The sequence below is a fragment of the Chrysochloris asiatica genome, unplaced genomic scaffold (assembly GCF_000296735.1).
Source record: "Chrysochloris asiatica unplaced genomic scaffold, ChrAsi1.0 scaffold00009, whole genome shotgun sequence".
In the NCBI taxonomy this organism is placed as follows: Eukaryota; Metazoa; Chordata; class Mammalia; order Afrosoricida; family Chrysochloridae; genus Chrysochloris; species Chrysochloris asiatica.
This window is the reverse complement of record NW_006408527.1, coordinates 16,542,716-16,569,264: the sequence shown is the minus strand read 5'-3', so window position 1 is coordinate 16,569,264 and position 26,549 is coordinate 16,542,716. Positions and strand designations below refer to the sequence as shown.

The following is a 26,549-nucleotide window of genomic DNA, read 5'->3' as shown; positions in this document are numbered from 1 at the left end:
GCCTCCCCCACCCCTTAGTTTATCATCTTGAGAACATTAGAAGAAGTACACAGAGCACACATCTGGGTTATAAAAGCCCTTTTATAAAGCCATTTTTAAACAAAACAAAACAAAAAAGTTTACAAAAGAAAAAAAAAAAAAAGATACAGAAAAAGAGTAATTTGCTTTATATGTCCCAAAAAGAGAAAAAAAATAAAGGGACAATGCCAACATGCTCAACAATAAAGGGTTCTTTTTCTTAATTTTTTTTTAATACAAAATACAAGCAAAGGATACACATACTTAAAGGAGAGCTCAGGAGCAGACACGCAGTCCTGGAAACCCTTCAATCAAAGCAATGCAGAAGTTTGTTTTGTTTTTCTTTTGTCTATGTTGATACATACAGAGACTGGGATATGTGAAAATTAATTATCACAAAGGACCATCACACAATTCTACCAATGCATGTTGCATCTATAATTTACGAACATGGTCAACAAAATCATGTTCACTTCAACCCCATTTAAATTAACAAAAAAACCCTTTTAAATAAAGTGGTTACATTCAAACCTTAACTTCCTTAGTACCATGCTGCAGATTCCAGCACTGTTAAAAGTATTGCAAGAATGCCCAACCCTCTGGTATCCGATCACCTATCTAGCAACATTACAGCATGAAGAATGGGACGCCCCGGTGTTAGCTTCTAGAGTAATTCATACATGTGAGCAGGTCCTCTCTTTTACTCTCCCTGCTCGAATGTAAAAGCTGAAGGACAAAACTGGGAATTCTAGAGCTGGCAAAAATGAAGTCTGAAATATGAATTTTCAAGGCAAACAATTTACTGAGAACTTGGCCAATGAGTAACCTGGCAAGTCTTCAAAGTCTTTCCTTAAATCTTGCAGGAATTAGGTGTAATCAGTTTGATGCAACATGTTCATGGTAAACAATCTAAGTAGAGCTCTTATTTACAAATTTTGTAACAAATACTTCTGGAGGGGGAAAAAATTCACTAATTTCCAGAAGACAAAGGTTTAATTGCCAGACATATACAAACACACACTCACACACACACATCCACACAATACTTCGGGGGTTTTATACGTTATTCAGGGCATAAACTGAGTACTATACCCCCACCCCATCAAAAAAAAGGAACCAAACAAAAGACCCCCAACTTTACCCTCCCCCCATAATCTAGAAAACCCTCCCTTTACCCCTGATGTACAAAGTGTATGCACAATGGTGGCACTCCACCAGCCACACAAAGCATGCTCAAACAGATGTCACCGGTTCAATCATTCCATTGGCATGGCAACAGGCAGGTTTATGGGATTTTCCCAATAGTGGTTAATACACAGTCAGCACCACTGTGGATTTTGTGAATTAGGCTTTGAGGATAAAAAAAGAGAGATGTGTAATTTCATGGATTTGGGACCCAAAATACACGTTCTATTATCTTAAAAGGAAATGGGTTGCAGATTGGAAACCTGGTGTCCCGATATTAAAACAATAAATTAACTGTTTTCAAGTAAACCCAGCTTCATCCACAGCGTAATGGACAATTTTCTACACCTCAAGAGCAACCAGCTTGTTATATTATCCCTACTCCTCAGCAGGAAGTGTGTATTACTCATTCTGTGTAAGTGTCTCAGTCTGAATGTCATGAAGACCAGAGCCTAGGTTTCTTCCATTTCCAAATTCCTAAGGTTATAGCATTTTCTTCTCAGTATAGCTACTGGAGAGGCAGGTTCAGGAAAAACTGCAAAGCTATGCTCATATTCTTTTGAACAGCAATGGCCACATGACCTTTCAGAAAGTTTTCCCCTGGTATTAAATTCTGGTCTTGTCGTCTTCCTATAATACTCTTAAAGAAAGGTATCTCCGAAATTGAAGCTGGTTTAGAGGAAATCATTATTCCCTTCTACAACCAGTACACTTAAAATGGACTTATTTGAATGCTCACGGAAAAATAGAACTGTGAAAAAAAGTGTCAAACTCAGTTCAGCTGACCATCTCACCAAGAGTGAAAAACCTCACTGGATTATAACTCCAAATCCCACTTTTGATTAGTTATAAGTAAGAAAATACTATCAAATCCATGCCAAAATAAGTATTCAACTGAGGACTGAACCTGGGGCAAATCATAAGGGAAAAGTCAGTATCAAAGTTCCTTCACGGAAAATCAACTACACTGTTCTTTAAGTTGAAAAGATTTTCACTCATCACCTCCCTAAAGAAAACACCGTTAGTGTCCTTTATGGGACCAGGATGAAAGTGAAGCTATGGAAGGGGTGGGATTTTGTTTTGTTTTAGAAACAGGGCAATCTACCATGTTTCTAAAATGAAAATTGTCCCTTGGGCCCGCACTGTTGATTCTAATTGGAGGTGGGGAGGGCTACAGCAGCAAGATACAAAAAAACATTTAATAAGATGTAAGCTATCCACTGTTGAGCATACTGAGAGAATCAGGGGTGGGGGCATGGGGGTATGGGTAGGGTGTCTTAAAAGTAGACTGTAGTGTCATCAAGTCAGCATAGCTGACAAATCTGTGTAATAGGTAAACCTAATAGACCTAACAGACAGAATTCAGATCACACACACAAGCACCTTCGAAATCCATGTCCCATTTTTCCTGAGCACTGCGAAACAAGACTGTGAGCACTGTGCCATGTCACCATAGGCACACTAGAAAGAAAAAGGACATTTAGTCAAGGGCGGTGCCAAGGGCCAGTCCTTATCAGCTTAGTTTGTAATGTATACTGGTATCACTAGCAAGCCTACTGAGCACCTGTTTCCAGTTGGGTCACCACAACTGACTTATTATTTACATGCAGTGATTTAAGGGGAAGACCAGATTATGTTTTAAATCATCAATATAAGTGTGTGTAGGGGGAGTCATTCAGAGCCTGCCATACCTGGGGACACAAGATCCTTTTGTCCAGTCTATGAGAAATATAGAATGAATTTTCAATCTAATGAAACTGTTTTTTTAAAAAGACACTTCAAACAAACAAACAAAAAGCCTGATTGAATGCAAACAAGCAAACTCGAAGACATAGTCAAGACATGAGCACCTCTAAACTATGTGTGTATAAGCACAGCCAGAGATGTTAGTACAGATGGATCCCATCCAAAGGAACCTGTGTTACACAAAGCATTGAGGTTCAAGTTTGAAAAGACAATTCCTCTAGTCTTCACAAAATGTAATCTAAGAAAAACCCAAATGTTACTAGGAAAGTTAAGACTGTTATTAAACCCCTAAAAACACAAGTGCAAGGTGGAAACACTGATAGGTCTTTTGTTAAATGATCACAAACCTTGTTAAAAATGGGTAATTGGCAATTCCACTCAAGCAAATCATCTTTAACCCCCTCACTATAAAGTCCTTAACAATTTATCTGTCATGTAAAATAATCCAACTGCTATTGTATGTCCAAGTCTTGCATTTTTGGCCTTGTACTTAAAAATTCCAAACTCATTCTTAATACATACAATGCAACAGTAAAACGACTCTCAGCCAGTAGGCATTTAAAAAAATGTTCCTTGAATATAACCTTTTGTCTTAAAACACCTGTAAGAAAGCCACAAAAAAAAGCTTAATTTAAAAGCAGAATTTTGAGGAAGCAAATCCAATATAAAGGCATGAGAAAGAGGTTTAATTTCATGATCTCTCGATTTTAAACCTACAAATCTATCTCTTGAATGTTTTTACATAAGACATATAAGAAGTATATTATCATCTGCACATACAGGACTCGTGAATGCATGGGATTTCCAGCTCTGCTGAGCCCCAAACTCCTGCTTTAAGCAACATAGGTAGAAAGCAGGGGATCAAGTAGAAAGACAAGAGCAAATTCTGTCAATGGGGAGTGGCATTATCATATACCCCAATCCAGAACAGGATATGAAAGAAATTAAGACTAGAGCCAGGAAAAAGAGTATCTTAGAAGAGAGCTGGTAGACACGGGGGGTGGAGTGTGCTGTGGTGACCCTATGTTATAGCAGGATGCTGAGAGACGCATTTATAGTAGGTTTCTACAAAGAAATGGGAAGGTAGGGTATGGAAAGGAAAACATTCTGTCCTCAAAAACAGCATGGATCATGGGATTTGAATGCATATTGATGACATAAGAGAATATAAACTCTCTGTTCTCACAAAGGAAAAAGCTCAACTCTTGTCATTGAGTTTCACATTAATTGGTACTTTATTTGCTTTAAACCTAGACAACATTGTCAGTTTGAGAAAAATTCACTGTGATATATAGATTGATCTTGTCATTTAAATTCTAGGGTTTTTTAAATCTTTTTTTTTTCTCCCCCAGGGGTAGGAGTGGAAAGGGAAATATACTTGGAAAAGTTTATCCAAGAAACAGAACAGATACACATATATTTTTAAAAACATGAACAAACCATTAGAGAATGAGATCTGAAATCAAGAGTGATTTCAGTTTTGGCAGCCCCTGCCTTTTTCTTTCTTTTTTTTTTTTTTAATGTAAGCTTCTTAAAGACTGCAGCAGGATAAAGGATCACTGGCTCTCATCTCAGAAATAACAAGTGATGAATAAAAAAGAAAACTTACCCCGCCACAAGGCCTGGCAATTCTGTTTTCCACACCCTCCCCCAAGATAAAAATATGAATACTTTACATAACAACTCAGAATTGGTCTTCTTCATCTCCTACCTGCCTCTTATCAGTGGAAGTTTAAATTCATGATTTAAAAAAAGACATTGAAGCTCATGTATATAGATTATAAAAGCTTGTATAAGAGGACAATTTTTTTTTTTTTTTAAAGTACAGGCAGGGAAAGAAGCTATCATTTTTAATTAAAACCTTTCTGCACTTTCTGATTACTGTTCAACTTGTTATTATTTAGCAAAAAGCAAAATGTTTATAGTGTTCATCTTAAATCTTATTGCTCTACCACTGTAGTATGCCTTCCATTAAAAATAAAGAGATGGAGCGGTCAATCTGGTGATTCATTTGGCATGGCTTTCATTGGAGACTGGGGGTGGGGTAGGGAGTAGGTGGCAAGAGAAGAGGACATCCAAAAAGTAACTTACACATACAATGGTTTTCTTTAAAAAAAAAAACAAAGAGAGAGAGAGAGAGAGAAAATGTTATCTTCAACAAATAGAAACAAGCATTCAAAGCCCATCTTTCAAGCCATAGCCAAACCATGTTCTATCTTAAGGAAGTTCTCCTCTTTCTTTGTTAATAAAATCTCTCCCCAAACCATCATCACTTTTAATCATCCCCAGACTGGGCTTCATCTTCAGACCCTTCATCCCCAGATTTTTCTTGTGGAGGGCTGGCAGATGTTTTCTTTTCTGGAGGGCTTTCTGGTTCCTCATCGTCTTCTTTGGGGGAAGGAGTCTTTTCCTTTGATGCCTTTGAAGCTGTGGGACGACCCACTTTCCCTTTGCCTTTCACTGGACTTGGCGTCACTGAAAGAAAAATACCAATTTGAGAAAGGGAGGAGAAAACACAGTCTTAAATATAATCTATAAAGACAAAAATGCCAATTTGTTAAAAACCAAGGTGGGTACCAAGCAACACATATATCCATAAAAATCTCTTTCAAATGTGAAACCAGCCACAATAAATTATTACAAGATGTTGTATATAGTGGTTCCTTTCTTTTCTAACTAACAATAATTATAGTAATAATGCTTATAATGGGAGTTCCTGGGTGGTTCAAGTAAGTGGTCAACATGATGCTACAAAAACAGCACATTATCCTTAGTGCCTTGTGAAACAATTTATTTATGAACAAAGTTGTTTATATTTTAAAAAACAGGTAAAAAAGAATAAAAGACACAACTTAACCTGATTAGAAACTAAAGTCTCTAAATAACTTTTGGTAGTTCTATCATCCCCCAGAGTAAGAAGAAGTGATGAATAAAAGCAGTAATAATTACCTTTTCTATTAGCCTGAAGAAAACAGCATTTTCAAAAAGAAAATCCAGACTTGTGATTCCTTAACAAGCTAGTTCTGACAAGGAGTCCTGGTGTGACACTGTAGGATAATGCACTGGACCACAAGGTCGGTTTGAACTGCAAGGTTGGTGGTTCAAACTTATCAGCTGCTACTTGGAAACTCTATACAGGGTAGTTATGAGTTGGAACCAACTCAACACTTAACAAGAATTTCTGATGAGAATATCTGGCAGAAACCACAAAGGCTCAAGAAAAACAAACCTTTCATTCTCAAGGCAGAGGAGCTGGGGGCGGGGAACAGAACCTAGAATTTAAATGTGGGATTAATGTGGATTAGTATATCTTTCACCATCTCGAGCACTTACTAGCTGATAGAGTTTGAGCCAGAGAGACTGGTAGGAAAGAAGCCAGCAAAATTATACTGACAGAGTTTTCTCTACCACTGTGCCAAGCACAAACGAGGATTCCCCCAATACTGTGTGTGTACAGCAGTAGCTGACGAATCCAGGTACGCCAGAGTCCCTTATTTTAGTAAAAACAATCTATGAATTGGCTTCTCCTAAGCATAAAAATAAAACCCTGTTGAAGGGAAGTCAGACCAGTTTTATTTGGTAATAAAGCCTAACTCTTTCTTCTAAATCTATCAATGTTGATACTTCTAGGGACAGACGACAAGATAATTTCATGTGGAATTTTCCACCCCCGCTAAGTTTAAAGAATAATAAAGAATTACTCTTTAATAAAGAATTTCTGGAGTTTTATTGGTTCTTAAGATTTATTAAAGTAGTATTTTGATATCATTTCTTTAGAACTCACCTGTTGCCTTTAGCCTGGGTTTGGGCATTTTCTTTTCTTTTCGCTCAGGTTTGGATTTCTTAACCATCTTTTTGTTTTTCTTTTTTGAACTGCCATAGTCACTGTCATCATCGTCTTCCATTAGGAAGTCTTCATCACTGCCAGAATCTTCTAAAGGGAAAAAAGAAATTCAAAGTCTGACCTAATGTGCACATTCTTCCATGCGAACAAAGGGGAGAGTGCTAAGAAGGATCAAAGGACTGAATTTAGGAATTACATTTGGGAATTAAATAATTGCAGCTATACTAACTATTTGGTTGGAGTTGTGACTGGTCTTACCTACAAAGTGAGTTTAGCATTCACCTCACAGGAAGGTTACAAGACTTATTTGAAAACCAAGTCAGAAATAGGAAGGGAGAAGGAAGGCGGTGGTAAAGCACCCTGATGCACTGTGATTCAAGTACTCAGTTGTTAACTGAAAGGTCAAGCAGTTCAAGCCCACCAACTGCTCCAGAGAGGAAGATGTGGCCACCTGCTCCTGTAAACATTTATAGCCTTGGAAACCCAATGGGGCAGTTCTACTCTGTCCTATAGTATTTCTAAGAGTATGACTCAAGAGTAACAAGTTTAAGGAAAAGGCATCTGAATAAAAACCAAAGTCATAAATAACCTTTGGTAGTTCCACAATTCCCATGTAATATCAAAAAAACGTAACAAGAAAACTACAGAAAAAACAAATCACTAAATCAGTAACCTAATAAAACCAAGTAACCCGTAAAACACCTAAAGTCTGTTATGAATATTTTTTAGGGGTTGGGGAGGTCTATACTCCTTCCCTCAGATGAAAATACAGATAGTTAACACTTTAGTTAACATTCATATATATAACAGTTAGTGCAACAATTGTCATTTGATAATTGAATACAAATGATGTACCAAAAAATAAAGAGTATAACCATTAACAAATGCTGTTAATTAAGCGCTGTCGAGTTATGGTGACCCCGTGTAGGATATCCAAGGAGCAGCTGATGGGTTTGAACCTCTGACCATGTGGTTAATAGTCCCATGCTTATCCTACAGCGCCATACTATGAGATTCTTGAAAGTTTAAAAATATTTTAACATTATCAACAGATTCTAATAAGAAGTAACAACCTAAAATTTAAGGGCTGTTTATAACATTTGTTGTTGTTGTTATGTGCCGTGGAGTTGGTACCGACTCATAGCGACCCTGTACAGGGTTTCCGAAGCTGTAAATGTTTACGAAAGCAGAAAGCCTCATCATTCTCCTGTGAAATAGCTGGTAGTTTTGAACTGCTGACCTTGTGTTTCACAGCCCAATTCATAACCACAACGCTACCAGAGCTCCTTAGTTATAACATTTAGCACCCTAAAACACATTAAAGTAATCAGGGTCAGAAACTACAACCTCAACCAAAGGACAAAAGCCAATTTTACATACTTTCTTGGAATGGTGCCTCATCCTCCTCTTCTTGTTCTTCCTCACTGCCCACATCTTCCAAAAGCATTTCTCTCTGCTTAGAAGCTGCTTTAGAAGCTGCCTGTCGCTGCTGACGTACATTTTTATGATCTTCTTTTTCATCTTCACTATCATCTGCAACAACAAAATCATTCAATGATCAGAGTTCAGCATTTATTTGATAGCAGAGGGGGAAACCCAACACATAGCGGCTAATATGGAATACATGCAGTCTTATTTCATTCAAAAGGATAAATTTGAGCCTTCAAAAAAAATTCCACAAAAACATACAAAAAAAGAGCTATAACATCCACAAATAATGAACTGGAATAAGACTATGTACCCACCATTATTACATATAAAATAACTCAGGCAAGTAAGTATTTTTAGGCAAGTAGTTTTGAGTAATAATAAAGCTGAATTCAGGTGTATACACATGCTTCCTAAAACATACTCAACACGGCCCTAAAATTCTCAATTACATTCAAATCTGTGTTAATTGTTTCCTAGAGTTAAAAGTTATAAAAATATTTTTATCTGAATACAGGAGAGTAAGAAATGTTTTCCAATGAACTTTCTTCTAAGATACAAGCAAAAGGTAAATTAGCATGCAAATCCTAAATACCACTACTATCTTTTTCAGTGGATGGGGTATGCCACTTCAATTTACAGGATTTAGAAAAATCTTTAAACCATGTATTTAGATAATTTTGCAAAAGACCATAATACAAGTTCATTAATAAAAAATTACTTTCAGAGATTATAGTCTACTAAATAAAAAAAATTTCAGCTCAGTCATGTTTGTGAATTAATCTGATTAAAGAACAGGTTACTGGCCGACATCAAGGTATTATCTTTATCAGTTTCTACCTACAGCCCTAGACTTTGAGCCTCCTTATTGCTAGAGTGCAGTAACTGTTACTTTTCTGAAAATCCTTGCTCCAGTCAGTTCTCATGTCATCACTTTCACTGTCAAAAACCTCCTAGAGAGGACAGATAGAAAAAGGAAACGAGGTTGACCTTGGCAGACCCCAAACTAAACTCACATAGTAGGAGATGTGCTTAACACTAGAGTACAGTTATTCACTGTACAGTGCTCTCAATAAACTAACTAATAGAAGAGTTTCAAATTAGGGTCCACAAAGCAGATGAGTATCATGTAACACAACAGGTTCATGTGCAAAATACGTCAGTGGAATGAATTTAGTGGAAGCTTGTCTATTTTTCACATATTAGCCAAACAGCAGTTTCATTTAAAGGGTGATCGGGAATGTAACAGAGCAGGAGAGAATACAGGTCAAAACTACAGTGGCTGGGAATAGTGTGAAATAAATTCCCAATTTGAGAAAGCAAATTTTAAAATAAATACCAGCAGTAAGTAAAGTCATCAGAACATCAGAACTTAACATTTTCATTTTGACATGGGGACTGTTATTTACATTTACTCTTCTAGTTAAAATTCGTACAACAAAAGCTTTCTCTGAGGCCAGTTTCAAAGGACTACTTCAGAGGTTAAGAGTAGGTGATGAAAGAAAACTGTTTGCTTTTTTATCCAAAATTGATCACTCCTTTTTATTATTTTTTAAAAATTTTTTGTAAATTGAATGATGGGCAAACAAGATGATCAGTTTCACATTCAACAAATCATACTTTTTATTTGATCTCATTGACTGTAATCCCCTCCATGAAACAACAGTTACCCACTTCTTTCCTGCGGTTCCTATTTCCATTCTATCTACTTTCCCCCATTCCCTCTCAACTTTGTCCTTGGGTAAACGTTGCCCTATTGATTTTGAATGACTGACCATTTCACGATGAGCATATCTTATTAGTGTTGCTGTCCCCACTATGTACCCATCTACTACTACGTGGCTGAAAATTGACCACAAGGGTGTATTCCTTTCCAGATCTGAAGGGTGGTCAAGGGCCATAGTCTTCGGTTCCTCCAGTCTCGTTCTGACCAGTAAGCCCGGTATTTAAAAAAAAAAAAAAAAATTTTGACTTTTGTCCCACATTTTCTACCACTCTATCTGGGAACTTCTAATGTGACCACCATTTTCAGAGCAGTTGGTAGTGGCAGATGGGTAACATCTCAATCTTCTGATCTCAGAGGTGTGGATACTAGAGTTCATGTGTTATATTAGTTCACTGGACTAACTGATTCCAAGTTATTTCAATTCTTACCACTCTTCTTTCTTCTGTACTTAAGAGACCAAAAGTTGTACCTTAGACGGCTGTTCATGAGCTTTTGAGATTCCAGATGCTATTTACCAAAGTAGGATGTAGAACATTGTCTATGTGGACTATGATGTGCCAACTGACCATGGTGTCCTGGTGTCCCCTGAGACTACCATCCTGAGCACCCAGGGGCAGCAACTCATTGCCTTAAGATGTTAGATTATACTTAAGTTTTCATCATTTTACCCACCGTATGCTCCACCACATTCACAAGCTGTGTTTGCCTCAAAGGTAAAATCCATGTTTGTTGTTATTAAGTGCCATTGAGTTGATTCTGAACTATATAGACCCTGTATAGGGTTTCCAAGGAACAGCTGGTGAGCTTGAACTGCTTACCTTGCAGTTCAAATCGCTTTGCAGTCTGGCGCATTAACCCACAGCGCCACAACCAGGACTCCAAAATCCATGTACACTATTCTTTTTCAAACACTGACATATCTGTGGGTGGATCAATTCTGCTTTAAACCTCCTATTTTACATACTTCAAGGTGCAAGGCTAAGCATTCGGCTTTTAAAATGAAAGGTCAGTGGTTTAAATCTGCTCCAGTGCAAAGCTTTCAGCTTAGGAAATCTTATGGGCAGTTTCACTTTGTCTTTTAGGGCTGCTGTAAGTTGGAATTTACTCCACAGTACACCGTAACAAAGACATTATTTCTATTATTCTATTTAGCTTGATGTCTGTTGTTCATCTTCTGAATTACAACTATCCATGAGAATTGGAGTCCTGGTGTGGTGCTGTGGGTTAATGAGCTGGATTGCAAAGTCAGTTTGAACCACGAGGTTGGTGGTTCAAGTTCACCAGTTGCTCCTTGGAAACCCTATACAGGGTCACTATGGGTTGGAACTGCCTCTATGGTACTTAACAACAACATCCATCAGAATTACCAGTAGAAGTTTTTAAAAACAAAGTTCCCAAGTCTCACCAAGACCTACTGAATCAGGAAAACCAGGGCAGAAAATGTCCAGTTGACCCTTGAACAATACAGGCTTGAACTGTAACTGGTCCACTATTTTTTCCTGTTGTTACTGTGGTGAGTTCAAGTGTTGTGAGTATCTACTTAAAACGTGTTGCTCCAGAGTTAATTCTATTTTTAAAAATGACTCATAGATGACTGTAATAGTCACCAGGAGCTCACTTGTAAGTAAGCTCTTTGAAGATAGAGACATTTTTATAATCTCAGTATTGTTAATAGCGCTTGGTATGTAAAGCCTACTTATTAGAATGTCTAATAAAACAAAATATTATCTATTCCATTAAATATAATCTACTACCTGCTGAGTGAGAGTCATCCTTCTTGGTCTTCACATCTTTTTCTTCCGAGTCCTCACTATAAGGGGAAAAAAATAAATGCTTAAAGAGTCTTAGATCTAAACCTAAAGATCTTTGGTATCTGACTTGAAAACACTGAAGAATATCTCTTTTCTACATTAAATGTTCAAATAGATGCTAAGAAAAGAATCACTTCTATTTATTCCCCACCTTGAAACAGCACACATTTATCTTTAGAAAATAAAGACCCAAAGGAGTAAAAAAAACATCTATCAAAAAAGGCTGAAAATTTCTCACCTACAAATAAGACTTGGTTCACAAATATATTTAATATGAAAAAATATTCTCTGTGGACAGAGACAGACAAAAAAATAAGTTACATAAAGTGAATGTGTTCATGGTGGTGAAATGAAAAAATAATTGGGGCTACCTTGCTATACAGATGCAAGATAGACCTAAAATATATTATAATAGTTTAATAAGGGAAGCGGCGTTCATTTAGGTAACTGACAATATTCTGAAAAATTTACCTAGAGAAAAACTAATGCAAGTAATTATCACCTAGTATTTTTTCGCTTCCAGCACTTTCTTGCATCAGAAATGATACTTATTTGCCTTGTATCAGAGAGAAAATGAGCCCAACACCACTCTGTAAAATAAAATCAGTCAAGGGACTTCAAAGATTTCACTGAAAATCATTTTTAAAAACAATCTGTTAAAGTCACAGAGATAAACAATTTATGTCCTTATAAATCTTAACCCAGGAATGTAGGTCCTAATGTCCTGTCTTTTATCATAGTTATATGATCTTAGGTCACTCACTAAGTGTTCTTCAGGGTTAAATTTCATAAGAAATTTTCACGAACAAAAATCTAGGCTAGATGAAATGACACTGATGAAACATTATACCAGGACACAAAGACACTTATTCCCAGGAGGACTGTAATAAATGACTAACTACTAAAATGAAAGACAGTTCTGATCCATCTAAAACTGGGTAAGGTACATACTAAGTTCTAAGAGACTTGTGGCCCCACAGTATAACTTTATCTTTTTCTCAAAAGCACATTTCTGAAATTCTTAGGCAAAGAAAATAGTTGAGGTTAGCAATAACAAACAGAAAATGCTAAGTAAATGTAGATCTTTAAATATTATTCTAAGAACTTAGCGCCCTTTGAACTCAGAAAGGAAAGTCTTCTGCCTGGAGCTATACAGGTATAGTGCGAATTCTAATAACTCCAAGGTATGATGCTGTGGGTTAATGTGTTGGACTGCAAGGTCAGTTTGAACCACAAAGTTAGCGGTTCAAGTCCACCCGCCGCTCCCTGGAACGCCTATACAGGGTTGCTATAAGTTGGAACTGATTTGAAGGCACTTAGCAACAAGGTAAATACTTCAGGAGAACTTTTTTTCATTGACCCTCCACTTTACCAAATATGTTGTCCTTTCTCCAGGGACTAGTCTCTCCTCATAACAAATCCAAAGTATGAGCAATGACATCTCGCCAGTTAAACGACTGTTTAAGCCAGCCAGCTGTTGTTGTTAAGTGCCGTCGAGTCAATTCCGACCCATAGCAACACTTTATAAGGTTTCCAAGGAGCCGCTGGTGAGCTTGAACAGCCAACCTTGCAGTTCATTTGACTTTGCAGTCTGACGTATTAGCCCACAGCGCCACACCAAGACAGTTCATATAGAGTACATACTAGAGATGTGTAAAGACTCATCCAGATGGTGGGTATCATGATCCCCTCCACCAAGTCTAGAAGTTAGGCAGCACTGAGTCTGACTCTCTGAATATGTTTCCTTTCATAGCAGAGGCAGAAGCCTAGTCTCATGAGCAAAACTAATTAAAATTATGATTTGGCTAAAGTTATTTGTAAAGTAAAGGGAAAAAAAAGGGTCCTCAAATTATTAAATTATTTAAACAAAAGAGGAATGATTAGAAGACGGTAAACTCAGGTTCTACAAATATTAGGTATGATTTAGCCAATGATTTGTGACTAAATAGGATAGGCCATTTATTCTTTGCTATCAATACAATAAAAACATCAATACTAACATTAAGTGGCAAATTACATACTTAACCTTTCTGTCTATGTCCAGAGGCTTAAGACAGAAGCAAAGGAATTTGTGAAGACCTTGAATTCCAGGGTTGACTACAAGCAAGCCTCAAGACCTAAAAGAACTATATCTCTAGATTCAGATGCACTCCTCAGATCATACGAAATGTGAGCAACAATGCTGTGTGAAAAACAAACACTTCCCAAAAGCAGACTGAGAGTCCATCAGAGTCCTGGGAGTGTAAACAAGAACAGAAAACCAGTGTCTCATACCTGTCTTCCTGTGAATTCTTTCCAGACCGCCTCTTATTTTTAGCTTCTCGAGGAGATGATCGCATTTTCTTAGCTGGAGGACCCGAATCTCTTCCATAGTCTTCATCTAAACAAATCATGTTTCAAATTCACTTAACTTTATATTATGAATTTTACATGTCAACAGTACTACTGTATTTATGAGGTAAGTATCTTTCATGCTAATTTAAGTGGTATGGGAAGCAGGACTCCCCAAATAGTTTTTTTCTATTTTTAAATTCTTTTCCACCCTATCACCTTACTGTAATGACTTCCATTTTTGCCTACCACCCTCATGTTCTCATGTACATAATTTTAATGTACTTTTAGGGTAAAAGGCCTACTTTTATCCTAAATAAGGTGGCCTTTCTCCTTAGCTCTGGAGAAGTGATCTCCTTGGAGTAAATAGAGTGACTTAGCCTAGGAATTCCTTACCACACCTGAGAAGTTATACTGGGCCAATTAGACCAGAAGAAACTGGAAGCGTAATTTAGCCCTAAATACAGAAGCTCAATGAGTTTGCATTAAAGTCATGGGACTGGGTAGAAAAGAATTTAAAAATACAAAAGAAAACTATTTGCCCTTCTCACTACTTAAATTAGCGTGAAATATAATGATCTCACAAATAACAGTAGTAATTTTTACATGTAAAATTTATAATATAATCTTAAGTGGATATAATCTAAAGTTAATGAGAACATCCACTCTTGTAAACTAGCATGATCCTTGGGACATGGAAGGCGTTGAGTTGGAAATCCTCCCAGACCTTGCCCTCTGTATCTGTTCACGTGTATCCTTTAGGCTGTAACAAACCTGCAGTCCTAAGTATGGTATATTCGCTTAAAAGTCCTGTGGGAGTTCTGAGAGTTGCTCTAATGAATTATCAAATAGGGAAGTAGAAGCGAGCAAGTCAGAAAGTAAGGAAGTCATGGGGCTTCCTGAGCATGTGGCTGACATCCTAAAGGGGCAGTGGGAAGCCACACTGTATTTTTGGCCAACAAGTCAAAAGGTTGGGGTGTCCTGTGAACTTTCCAAACTTGTTGCTGGTATCTGCTTATTTGGCAGTCTGAAGGACATGGTCCTTTTAACTTGGGAGTTTTAACCTAGTGTTGAGTGACTAGAGTCAAAGAGGGGTAAGTGTTATAGGAGCAACAAATGATGAAGGGAATAAGAGAAAGATTGGAACAACTTCCACACTTGGAAGATTATTACATTCATGCTGATTCTTACCATGCAGCATCTACAGCCAAATAGCTCTATCATTTTAATTTATTAACGATCTCCCGTGTTTTGATATCCTCACAATTCTACAACCCTAGCCCCATTACTGTTATCAAATAAATGACATTTCACCTAAGTCTTACAGTGTGTACTCTGATATTTGAAGAAATCCCTATAAATACTAAAGAAAATTACTGAACTCTGAAAAGTGAGTATTTAAAAAATTACTTCCTACATCATTACATATACTATTAAGAAGCTGGAAGTAGTCTGGATATTTAACAATTACTGAATGGTTAGATACTGTAGAAATCCCCCAGTGCAACATCATACAACCATTAATAGGAATTTTTAATAACAGGATGAGTGGTTCTATGTAAGGGGAAGATTACAAAATGTTATGGAAGACCTCATCTATATTTTTAAAAGGAAAATAAAGATAAAAGGCTTGTAGTTAATAACAAAAAACATGAAAATGACCATTTGCTGGCTAAGGGACCTTGAGTAGTATCTCTGCCTTAGTTTCCTTACCTATAAAATGAAAATGGTAACACATCCCATTGTTACACAGGATTGCTATAAGGAGTAAATGAGTAAACACTTGGATTTAGAATAATTTCTGGCTGTAGCAAGAATTTAATAAATGTCAGTATTACTTCTGGGAAGTAGGATTATATATTATTACTCATGCTCGTATCTTCTAAGTTTTTCCAAAGAACACATACTATTTCTATATAGTTAAGTTTGATTTAAAAGAAAAAAAAAATTGCACCTGGAAAATAATGAGATTAAAAACACACACAATCCTTTCTTTGTGTGGCTGACTTTAAGATATGTTATTCATTTTTTTGTAAATCAGTCACAAATCAATGTTGTTTCACACAGTAAGAGTCTCATCTTACTTTACGACACAAAAACTTAAATAACCACCATTACAAGTTAAAACTTTACTTTGATTATACCAGGAAAGAACTATTTTAAGTAACAAACACTATTATCTGAACTAATGGATATTTAAAGTTTGGACTTTGATACCAGTTAAGAAAAAACGTATCCAATTATTTATTTTCAACAATTTACCAAGGAAAAATTTATTCAGGTAAATTTAACTTTTGTTCTGGTTGACATAGATCTTGACGTAATTTGTATACATAAATGCTTTAAAATAAAATTTATTCTGAAAGCATAATTTTTTTTTAAATGCTGGAGATTCTCCACTAGTTAGTACAACTCACAATTGAAATCACAAAACTTACCAGCATCATCAGATTCCTGAAACTGTGAATAATCAACGACCTTCCTATTTCTGTTGAAAGAGAAACTCTAATTAATCAAGATAATAAGAATGTTGACCTTCTAAGATATTAAAAATATGTAACCTTCTTGTTCATAAACAAAATTACTAACTAGCTCTCTGAAAAGCAGTGTACCAACAGCTACCAGTACCCTGGCCAAAATACTTTATCAGCAACCACATGGCAAATGGTCCTTTATGATTCTTTAAACCCATAATCTAATAAATGAGAAAAAATTAATTACAATGCTAACACTGTAAATTATTTTATTACAGGAAGTTCAACTTAACCCAAAGGTCCTCCAAGCTATTATTCTCACATTATATGAGACTATATTATATTCTCAATAGCTCAGTGGTATTGCTCATTTTCCCACTCAAAATAATCTCTCAGCCTAAAGCACATGTACATAAACAGCAAAATGAATAAAATCACCAAATATATTCTTTCTTTCTTGTGGGGGATGGATAGGAGTAGGAGTTAGGACTAGGTCTAGGGTTTCGTGTAGTGCTAAGAATTATGGCTAAAAATATATAAGCGTTATGGTTAGGACTAGGATTAGCATTAGTAGTAGGGCCTTGGTCTGGTTTAGAGTTAGAGTCAGGTTTATTATTTTTTTCTTAAAATTTGATTTCCTCTTCATTTGGAAGTTCTATAACTATACTATTCCTTCTTTTTACTTGGTGGATTTTTTTGTTGTTAAAGTTGCAAATGAATTGATTCCTTATTTCTACACTTGTAGATCATGTTTTATTTTGGACACTTCTGGTGTGGGGCTATAGGATAAGCACTGGACTGCTAACTGCAAGGTCAATGGTTCAAACTCTCCAGCTGCTCCTCAGAAATCCTATACAAACAAGGCCACTAAGAATTGGAACCGACTCAAAGGCACTTCACAACAACAACATCTGGGTTGAGTACTGGGTGATGTTTTCATGTATGTTAATCCCAGATTGTTGTCTGCTGTTGCTGGTCCTCTGTCCAAAGAACTCCCTTCAGTATTCTTTGTAAGGTTTTAGCAATTTTAAAAAAATTTCTGTTCATCTAGAAATGCCCTAGTTTCACAGTCATTTTTGAAGGGCAATTTTGCAGGATATATGGTTACTGGTTAGTAATTTTTTCTTTCAGAATTTTATATCTATTTGTGCCATTGTCTTCTTGCCCTCATAGCTTCTGCTGGAAATAGCTTAGTCTTACTAGATTTCTTTTGTTGGTAACTTCGTTTTCCCAAGTTCCTCTCAGGATTCTTTTGGTTTTGGACAGTTTGATTAAAACAGGTCATGGTGATTTTCTTTTGGGGTCTACGCAGCTTGGAGTTCATTCAGCTTTCTGAACGTGCACCTGTCTCATCTTTCATTGTTCTACAAGAGTTTTATTCCAACAATTCTTTGACAATTTTCTTTATAATACACAAAGATATCACATTACATGAACACAAGCCAAAAGTGAAAAGTAATTTCTAACTGCTATCTATGCATATTTACACCCGATATAACAAGACTTTTAAGTTTTCTTTATGACAAAAGGAAACTTTAAATAGAGTATGTTGCTGTTCATAAGTGCCATTAAGTTTGTTCTAACGCATAGTGGGTCTGTATTGGGTTTCTAAGGAGTGGTTGGTGGGTTTGAACTACTGACCTTGCACTTAGCAGTTCAGTGTTTATACTACAGCTCCACACCATAATTGACAGTAAGTCCCTAAGTGATACAAAAGTTAATGTGTTTAGCTGCTAATCAAAAGGAAATTCAAGGCCATTGAGAGGCAGCAGGGAAATAAGCCTAGGTGATCTACTTCTGATAAACCAGAATGGAAAACTCGTATTTCTATTGTTGCTAGGTTGCCATCAAGTGGATCTTATGCTCAACAGAACCCAACACTGCCTGATCCTGCGCCATCCTCACAATTGTTGCTAAGCTTGAGTCCACTGTTGCTACCACTGTGTCAATCCATCTAGTTGGGGAATCTTTCTCTTTTTCACTGATCCTTACTTTACCTAGCATGATGTTCCTCTCCAGAGATTAGTCCCTCCTGATAATATGTTCAAAGTTTGAGAGTTGAAGTATTGCCCCTCTGGCTTCTAAGGGACATTGTGGCTGCATTTCTTTCAACAGATTTGTTTGTTCTTTTAGCAGTCCATGATACTTAAAGTATTCTTCTCCAATACCGTAACTCAAATGCATTGATTTTCCTAAGGTCTTCTTTATTCACTGTCCAACTTTCACATGCACATGGACACCAAAAGTACCTTGGAAAGGCGCACTTTAGTCCTCAAACTGACATTTTAGTTCTTGAACACTTTAAAGAGGTCTTGTGCAGCAGATTTGCCTAATGCAAATATGTCATTTGATTTCTCATCTGCTGCTTTCATGAATGTTGATAATGGATACTGATGCAAAATTAAGTTTTTGACAATTTTAATCTTGTCTCCCCTTTTATCAAGATTATTCAGTGGTGAGAATTTCTGTTTTCTTCACATTGAGGTATAATAGAAACTGAAGGCTGTGGTCTTTGATCTTCACAATAAATATTTTAAGTCCTCATCGCTTTCAGCAGGAAACGTTGTATCATCTGCATATTACAGTTTGTTACTGAGTCTTCCTCCTATTCTGATGCTATATATCCATATAATCCAGCTTCTTTATATAAACCAGCTTCTCAGATTATTTGCTCAGTGTACATCTAATTTTTATTTTTTTCCCAACAGAATGTGTTTATATTTCATACAGCACTTCTCATTACGGGAGTGTTAATCAGTTCATCTATATAGAGGTTTTCTTTTTCTTTTTGTAAAAACAATGTATCTTTTCTCCATTTCAATATTCTATATAAAGTTTTGTAACATCAAATTATTTTCCCATCTCAATATTAGATACATTGAATACATTTTTCAAAACTTACTTTTCCCCAAAGAAATGAAGCTTTCCATTTTGACACACCACACTTGATACATAAGTACAATATTAATTTGCATATAACAATGTACAATTCAATAAATGATGGCGAAAACTCCTCAGTGATTCAGGAGGCAGCAATTATAACCAAACAATGGTGATTTCCCAGGATGCTGCACGTGGGATTCCTTCTTCCTACAGCATGAGCTTCTAGAGTTCTAATGCCAGTTTCAGTCGTCTTGTTGCCTTCACTTTCTTTCTAGTCATCAAATACAAACTATAGTTCTGACTTTCCAGTACATTTTTAAAGCAAAAAGAGCATTTCCTCCCTTTTGACATATATTAATGTGTTCCCATTTAGAGAGAAACATCTAAAAGGTGTAATGACTCTATTTACAATTTGTTTCTTGGGAACTTTCAGACATGACTCAGTTTTAACTTCAATAGTAAAAAGGGTTTCAGGGTAAGGTCTAATTCAGGAGGGCCTTCAGAGTCACATCTGTCCATTTCTCTTTCGTGCATAAACCCCTAAACAGGCACAAATGCCTGTGACACTAAGAACCACACCTAACAAGAGAGCAATTGCATCTCCTGCTTTAACAGGCAGCACCAAAAGCAAAGAAATCAAGACTAACGGCAATTGTGTTGAAGCTGAAGTCATGATGCTGGATTCTCAAGGTGAATGGATCTTGAGGGTTGATGGTTCCAAAATAAAAGGGGTGGTATATAGAAGTCTACCTGATTTTAAAATTCTCCGTTGTTGGAGCTCCAGATGCTGAGTTAAGAGGTTCATGCAACAACGCCTTCCACGAAGCAGCCATTACAGGAATCCTCTAATTTTTTTTAACCTTTCCTAATTTTAAACCATTCAGAGTCCCCTTGTTTTGTTCAAACACCTGCCTTTTTTTAAAAAAAAAAAACTTTTAGGAAGATATCATTCATGTAACTTTATTTTATTATTATTTTTTAAAGTTTTTATTGTAAATTGAGTGATAGTTTACATGGGAGAACACATCAGTTTTACACTCATCATATCGTATTTCATTTCACTGCAATGAATACAGTCCTCTCCGTGCATCATCATTCAACAGTATTTGCTTCTATTCCCTCAGTTTTTTTTTGGTTTTTTTTTATGTACACAAAACCACTCAGGAATATGTAATCATTTAAACAACCAAAGGGCACATTCTGCAAGCCTGCCAGCACATAGCCTTTCTCTTTCCATTGAGTCTAGAGTCCTCATCTCTAGTGTCTCTACTTCTTTGGATAGGGCCCCACATTCCGCACTTGCTCTTCTCCCTAAGGTCCTTTCTCTTGGTATAAAAGATTAACTACTCCCCCTTTATGTTACAAAACTTCTACCTTTACAGTTGTGCCAATTGCAATATAGTCATGATAACAATTACTCATTATTGGATCATAAGAATCTTACCCCATCTCCTCAGTTTGAGTTATGCCCCATCAGCTAATGAAGGTCCTGAAACTTTACTCCATTTGCATCATCACAGTCAAATCTACTTTGAAGAGGCAGTTCTTCCCCAGTCATACTTTGAGTGCCTTCCAACACTAGGGGCTCATCTTCTAACACTAAGTCTGACAATACTCTGGAGCTTTGTGACAGTGTTCTACTGCTATTTATAAGGTTTTCAGTGGTAAACATTCAGAAGTAGTTCGCCTCTCCCTCTTTCTCATCTGTCTCAGTCTGGAAGCTCAGCTGAAACCTTTCCACCATGGGTGTACCCTACTTAAATACTGGTGGCATAGCTTCCTGCATCACAGCACCACGCAAGCCACCATAACAAAACAAACTGACAGATGAGTGGTGGTTGAAAATTGTACAGAGCACACATTCTGCTCTGACACACACGGGATCACCATGAGTCAAAGCTGACTTAAGGGCAACTGGTTATGAATACACAAATGAATTACAATGATAGTAAGAAGTTAAGCCTTACATAGAAGGGAGAAGAAACTATATACACCGGTCTCTCTAAAAGCAGCTTTAAAATTAATGTGCCCACAAAGGAATAATATGAAAACTTCACAAATTTTGTCTCTACTTGATTCTAAACGATTTTAAGTGATTCCTATTAAGCAACACATCTTTAGCATCTTGTACAAATCTCAATTAGTTTTCCTACTTTACATTCTAAGTCTGAAAAAGCTTAAAATATTTCTTCTTGATATTACATACACATAGAACATGTGATATGTTTGTGTACACACACACACTCACTCTCTCTCTTCTTCCACATTAGTATATAAACAGTACTCAAAAGATCCATAGATAAAAGATGCACTGTAACTGTACATTTACATGGATACAACAAAAGTGAACCAACTACACTTAAATCTGAGAAGCTCTGGTAGTGTAGTGGTTATGATTTGAAACTATCAGCTGTTCCATGGGAGAAAGCCTCATCTTTCTGCTCCCGTAAAGATTTACAGCCTCGGAAACCCTGTAAAGGGTCACTGAGTTGTAATCATCTCCACGGCACATCACCACCACCACCACACTTAAACCAGAGCAGAGGGGACATTCTTGGTTTTACAGATTAAAACACAATTTAAATTCAAAGACTGAATGGTCAGAAAGCAAGCACCAGTTTTACTGTAATATACAAGGATGATTTGAGTAGGGGTGAATTCTGAAAATGTGACTGGAAACATAGAAGAAAGTAGAGACTCATGTGACTTCTAAAGAAAAAATCCTCTTAAGAATGTTGCACTTTTGTTTTTCTTCTACCAGCAATTATTCCCTCTCTTTACCTATTCAACGGAGTCAACATGTAAAATCATAAGCTTAACTACATAGTTTTAAGAAAATGAGTTTATACTAGCAAGGATACCATATTAGGAAACTAAATTTCAAAATTATGACTATTAAAAAATCTACTATTCTTAATAGTCATGTCTTTCACTTCTGGCAAACAGTGATTTTTAATGACAAATGTCATAGAAAACATTAAGATCATGCAATCAAAGGAAGAAAAACATCCAAGGGTGTTTTGATTTTAATGTTTAACAACTAAAATATTAAAGTTCTGAACCTATACTTTAATACATCAATATTAATACATAATAATGTTGTTGTGTGCCATGGAGTCGGTTCCGACTCATAGTGACCCTGTATAGGGTTTCTGAGGTTGTAAATCTTTTTGGGATCAGAGAGCCTCATCTTTCTCCCACGGAACAGCTGGTAGTTTTGAACTGTTGATCTTGCAGTTCACAGCCCGATTCGTAACCACTACGCTACCAGAATTCCCTAATACATAATTTTATACAAGGGTAAATATTAGTTCATACATGCATGCGTTTGTTCCAAACAAAATGTGTTAAAATGTCTTGGCTATCATTGGATGGCTGTAGCCAAGTTTTCTCATTAACACATTTGTTTTAGTCTTCTTAAGGTACCTTTTAAAAAAAAAAAAAAAAACAAACTCCAATCTAAACTGGCTTTCCAAGGGAATCTTCCAAGGGAAGTCAGCCCAGAAAACTATGATGACTGGTTTTTGGAATTTCTACTCTTGGTTGATTTTCTAAAGGATACACAGTGATCATGGGGGTCTTATTAGGAAGAAGTTTTAGGAAACCTGAAAACTGCATTGATGTGAAAATAGCCAGGAAAGTTGTCCTGAGGAATTTCTTTTCCAACACAACAAAGCTCATTCTTTGAAGATAGTAAGGGATACCCTATGAAAATTTCCTTGGGAAACTATCCTATTCACGCTACAGCTGGATCTTGCCCCTTCAGAACTCTTACTGTTTCCAAAACTTCAAAAAGGAACATGATTTCCTGAGTCCCTCAACGAATGACCAAATTGCCATTTGGATGTGGTATAAATCGAGCACAGAATTCTTTGGAGGAAAAGTAAAGATGGAAATACCACTTCTGGAAGTATATAGACCTAGAAAGAGAAGGTTGAGAAACAGTAACTTCATGTTTTGATATTTTTGTTTAATAAGGAACTCTGGTAGCATAATTGTTACGAATTGGGCTGTGAATCGCAAGGTCAGCAGTTTGAAACTACCAGCTGTTACGCAGGAGAAAGATGAGGCTTTCTGCTCCCATAAAGATTTATAGCCTCAGAAACCCTGTACAGGGTCACTATGAGTTGGAACCAACTCCACAGCACATAACCACCACCACCACCATGATTTTGTAGCAGTACTTTTGGACTCACCCTCATATAATGTGCAATTGCTATTAAGTGCTGCTGAGTCAGTTCTGACTCACAGTGACCCTATAGGGTTTCTGAGGACTACCTGATGGGTGTGAACCACTGACCTTGAGATTCAAACTGACCTTGTGGTACAGTGCCATGTAATCGATATATGTTGTTGTTAGGTCCCACTGGGTTGATTCCTAAGCCTAAGAACCCTACGCACAACAGAATGAAACATATTAAAGTATAATTTTAGTTTATCTTATACTAATGGGATCAGATCACAATGAAAATACGAAAGGTTTTAAAAAAATTCCACACATTTTAAAACTTCCTCATATAAGAAAGGGCAACCAGATTGGTGAAGGATATGCCATTTTAAAAGCAACAGAATGAAATGGGAATTAACTTGCAAAAGGAAAGGAGTAAATGTACCTGCTTAGCAATCATATTAAACAAGTTCAACAAAAAACACTCTAAGTTTGGTAATGATGGTTAGTCTATCATTAGAAACACTCTCAAACAATATGATATAAGGAGTCCTGGTGACATAATAGTTAAACACTTGGCTACTAAAGGAAAGTTCAAAGATTCTAACCCACAGGTGGCTCCATGGGAAAGAAGGCCTGGCCATCTGCTCCAGCAACTCTACAGCCTAGGAAACCCTATGGGGCAGTTCTACTCTGCCCTATAGGGTGACTGTGTTAGAAGCAATTCAATGGCAAACAACAGAAAACTCTTGAGTTCTGGTTCTAGAATATTTCAAGCAAGTCACTAATTTCTCTGGGTCCCAGTTCCTCCTTGTTAGAACTGATTGCTTGACAGATCTAAAAGCTAATAATGCAATAAAATGAAATCAAACAATTACTAAAGCTTTGTTGTTAGGTGCTGAGTCAGTACCGAGTCATAGTGACCCTATGCACAACAGAACAAAACACTGCCCAGTCCTGGGTCTACCTCAGTAGTTCCTACATCTAAGCTCATTGCTGCTGCCACTGAGCCAATCCATCTTGCTGGGGATCATGCTCTTTTTCTCCAACCCGCCACACTTAACCAAACATGATATCCTTCTCCAGGGACAAGTCCCTCCTGCCAATATGTCTGAAGTAGGACAAACGCAGTCTGACCATCCTGGCTTCCAAGGAGCACCCTGGCTACTTCTTACAACACAGATCAGTTTGTTCTTTTGGCAGTACTTTCAATATTCTCCTCCAACACCATAATTCAAATGCATCAATTCTTCTAACAGCCGGATATCCTTATGCACTGTTCAACTTCCATACGCATATTGTTGTTAAGTGCTGTTGAGTCATCTTCAACTCATAGTGACCCTGCATAGGGTTTCCATGGAGTGGCTGATAAGTTTGAACTGCCAACATTGCAGTTTAAACCAAATTGCAGTCCAGCGTATTAACCCACAGCACACCAGGCACATTAGGTGATTGAAAATACTAATGGCTTACACCAGGCACACCTTAATCCTCAGAGTGATATCTTTGCTCCTCAACACTTTAAAGACGATGTGCAGCAGATCTGCCCAATGCAATAAGTCATTTCATTTCCCGACTGCTGTGTCTGAGTGCTGATCTGAGCAAAATGAAGTCTTTGACACGTTCAATGTTTTCTGTTTATATGGATGTTGTTAATTGATCCAGTGGTAAGGATTTCCGTTTCCTTTATATTGAGATGCAAACTATATTATAGCTTATTAAAAGAAATTATTTTCATTATCACAATGGTTAACTATCCTTGTATATACTCTTCCATCTTACTATATGAGGGGACTTCAAAAGTTCTTAGAAAAATTTGATTATCCTTTAAATGCCAGTTTCCCACAAACTTTTTAAAGCCTCATATCTTAACATGTATCTTACGCCTGGCAGAGCAAAGGAATAAGAAAACATTTGTTTTCTGAACCTTTTGCTCTTACATAAAAAAAAAGAAAAAAAAAGAAAAAGAAAAGGGAAAATAAGAAAAAATACAATTACCTATATTCATTGGCCCATTTCCACAAAAACAGATTTAGTGGCTATGTCTGACAGCTGACTCAAATTGAATATAAGTTAGGGGCCGTCGAGTCAGTTCTGACTCATACCGACACTGTATAGGCCATCTGAAGAGCAAGTGGTGGGTTTGAACTGCTGACCTCGCAATTCAAACTGATCTTGTGGTGCAGTACTTACCCTACAGTGCTATCTTTAAATTTTTGCCACATGAAATACAATATAGACAGTTAAAGAGGATAAAAATGTGACCTAGAGAATAAGAGCTAGAAAGGAGAAAGGGCCAGATTTTAGAGATATGTCAAAAGTCTGATTTTATAAGATAATAACTGATCTCCTGAAAGTTTTCTAAGATCAAGGTCCTGGATAGAATGGGAGAAAAACGTGAACAAAACTCAAAAAAATCACAAAAAAAGAATAGGTTGGATAAAGACTGATAAGAACCCCTAAGACTGGCTTTTAGCCATGTTTCAGGTCTGGAAATGAACTGCCACCATGGCTCAATTTTCAGCCCAACAATAGACAAATCTACAGGGGAACAGTTAATACTGGAGAGGTACCCACACATTAAAATAATCAACCATCTGATATTAAAAGGGTAGCTTCTGCCCAAGGACAAAGTTAGTCCTCAAACTGAGGAATGGAAACAGGATGCACAGAAAGAAGTGGGATAAGAAATGTCTCAATGTGAGAAGTTCAATTAAGGAGATGAAACGAAATATCTATGAATTGCTGAATAGAAAAATGATCTGCTTTGTAAACCTTCATCCAATTAATTCACACACACACACAAAGAAACCAAAACAATCTGACATTCCAAGTGGCAAGGGGGTAGGGATGTAGAGATAGATGGGATAGAGAAAAAGAAAAGATAATGGGAGTTTTCCATGGACTTTAACGTTTTCAAGTCTCAGTAATATGT

General features: G+C 36.8%; 1 protein-coding gene across 1 annotated transcript in view; it reads right to left on the bottom strand.

Moving 5' to 3' along the window:
• Positions 1–4,951: 4,951 nt before the first annotated feature.
• Positions 4,952–26,549, bottom strand: part of NUCKS1 (nuclear casein kinase and cyclin-dependent kinase substrate 1) — a 40,227-nt gene continuing 18,629 nt past the window's right edge. Inside the window, exons 2-7 of the mRNA XM_006834078.1 lie at positions 16,528–16,577; positions 14,033–14,138; positions 11,702–11,757; positions 8,174–8,326; positions 6,734–6,883; positions 4,952–5,424 (exon numbers count right to left, since the gene is read on the bottom strand). Of these exons, the coding sequence (XP_006834141.1) occupies positions 5,225–5,424; positions 6,734–6,883; positions 8,174–8,326; positions 11,702–11,757; positions 14,033–14,138; positions 16,528–16,577 (715 nt within the window). The 3' untranslated portion in view covers positions 4,952–5,224. The remainder of the gene's footprint in view (positions 5,425–6,733; positions 6,884–8,173; positions 8,327–11,701; positions 11,758–14,032; positions 14,139–16,527; positions 16,578–26,549) is intronic.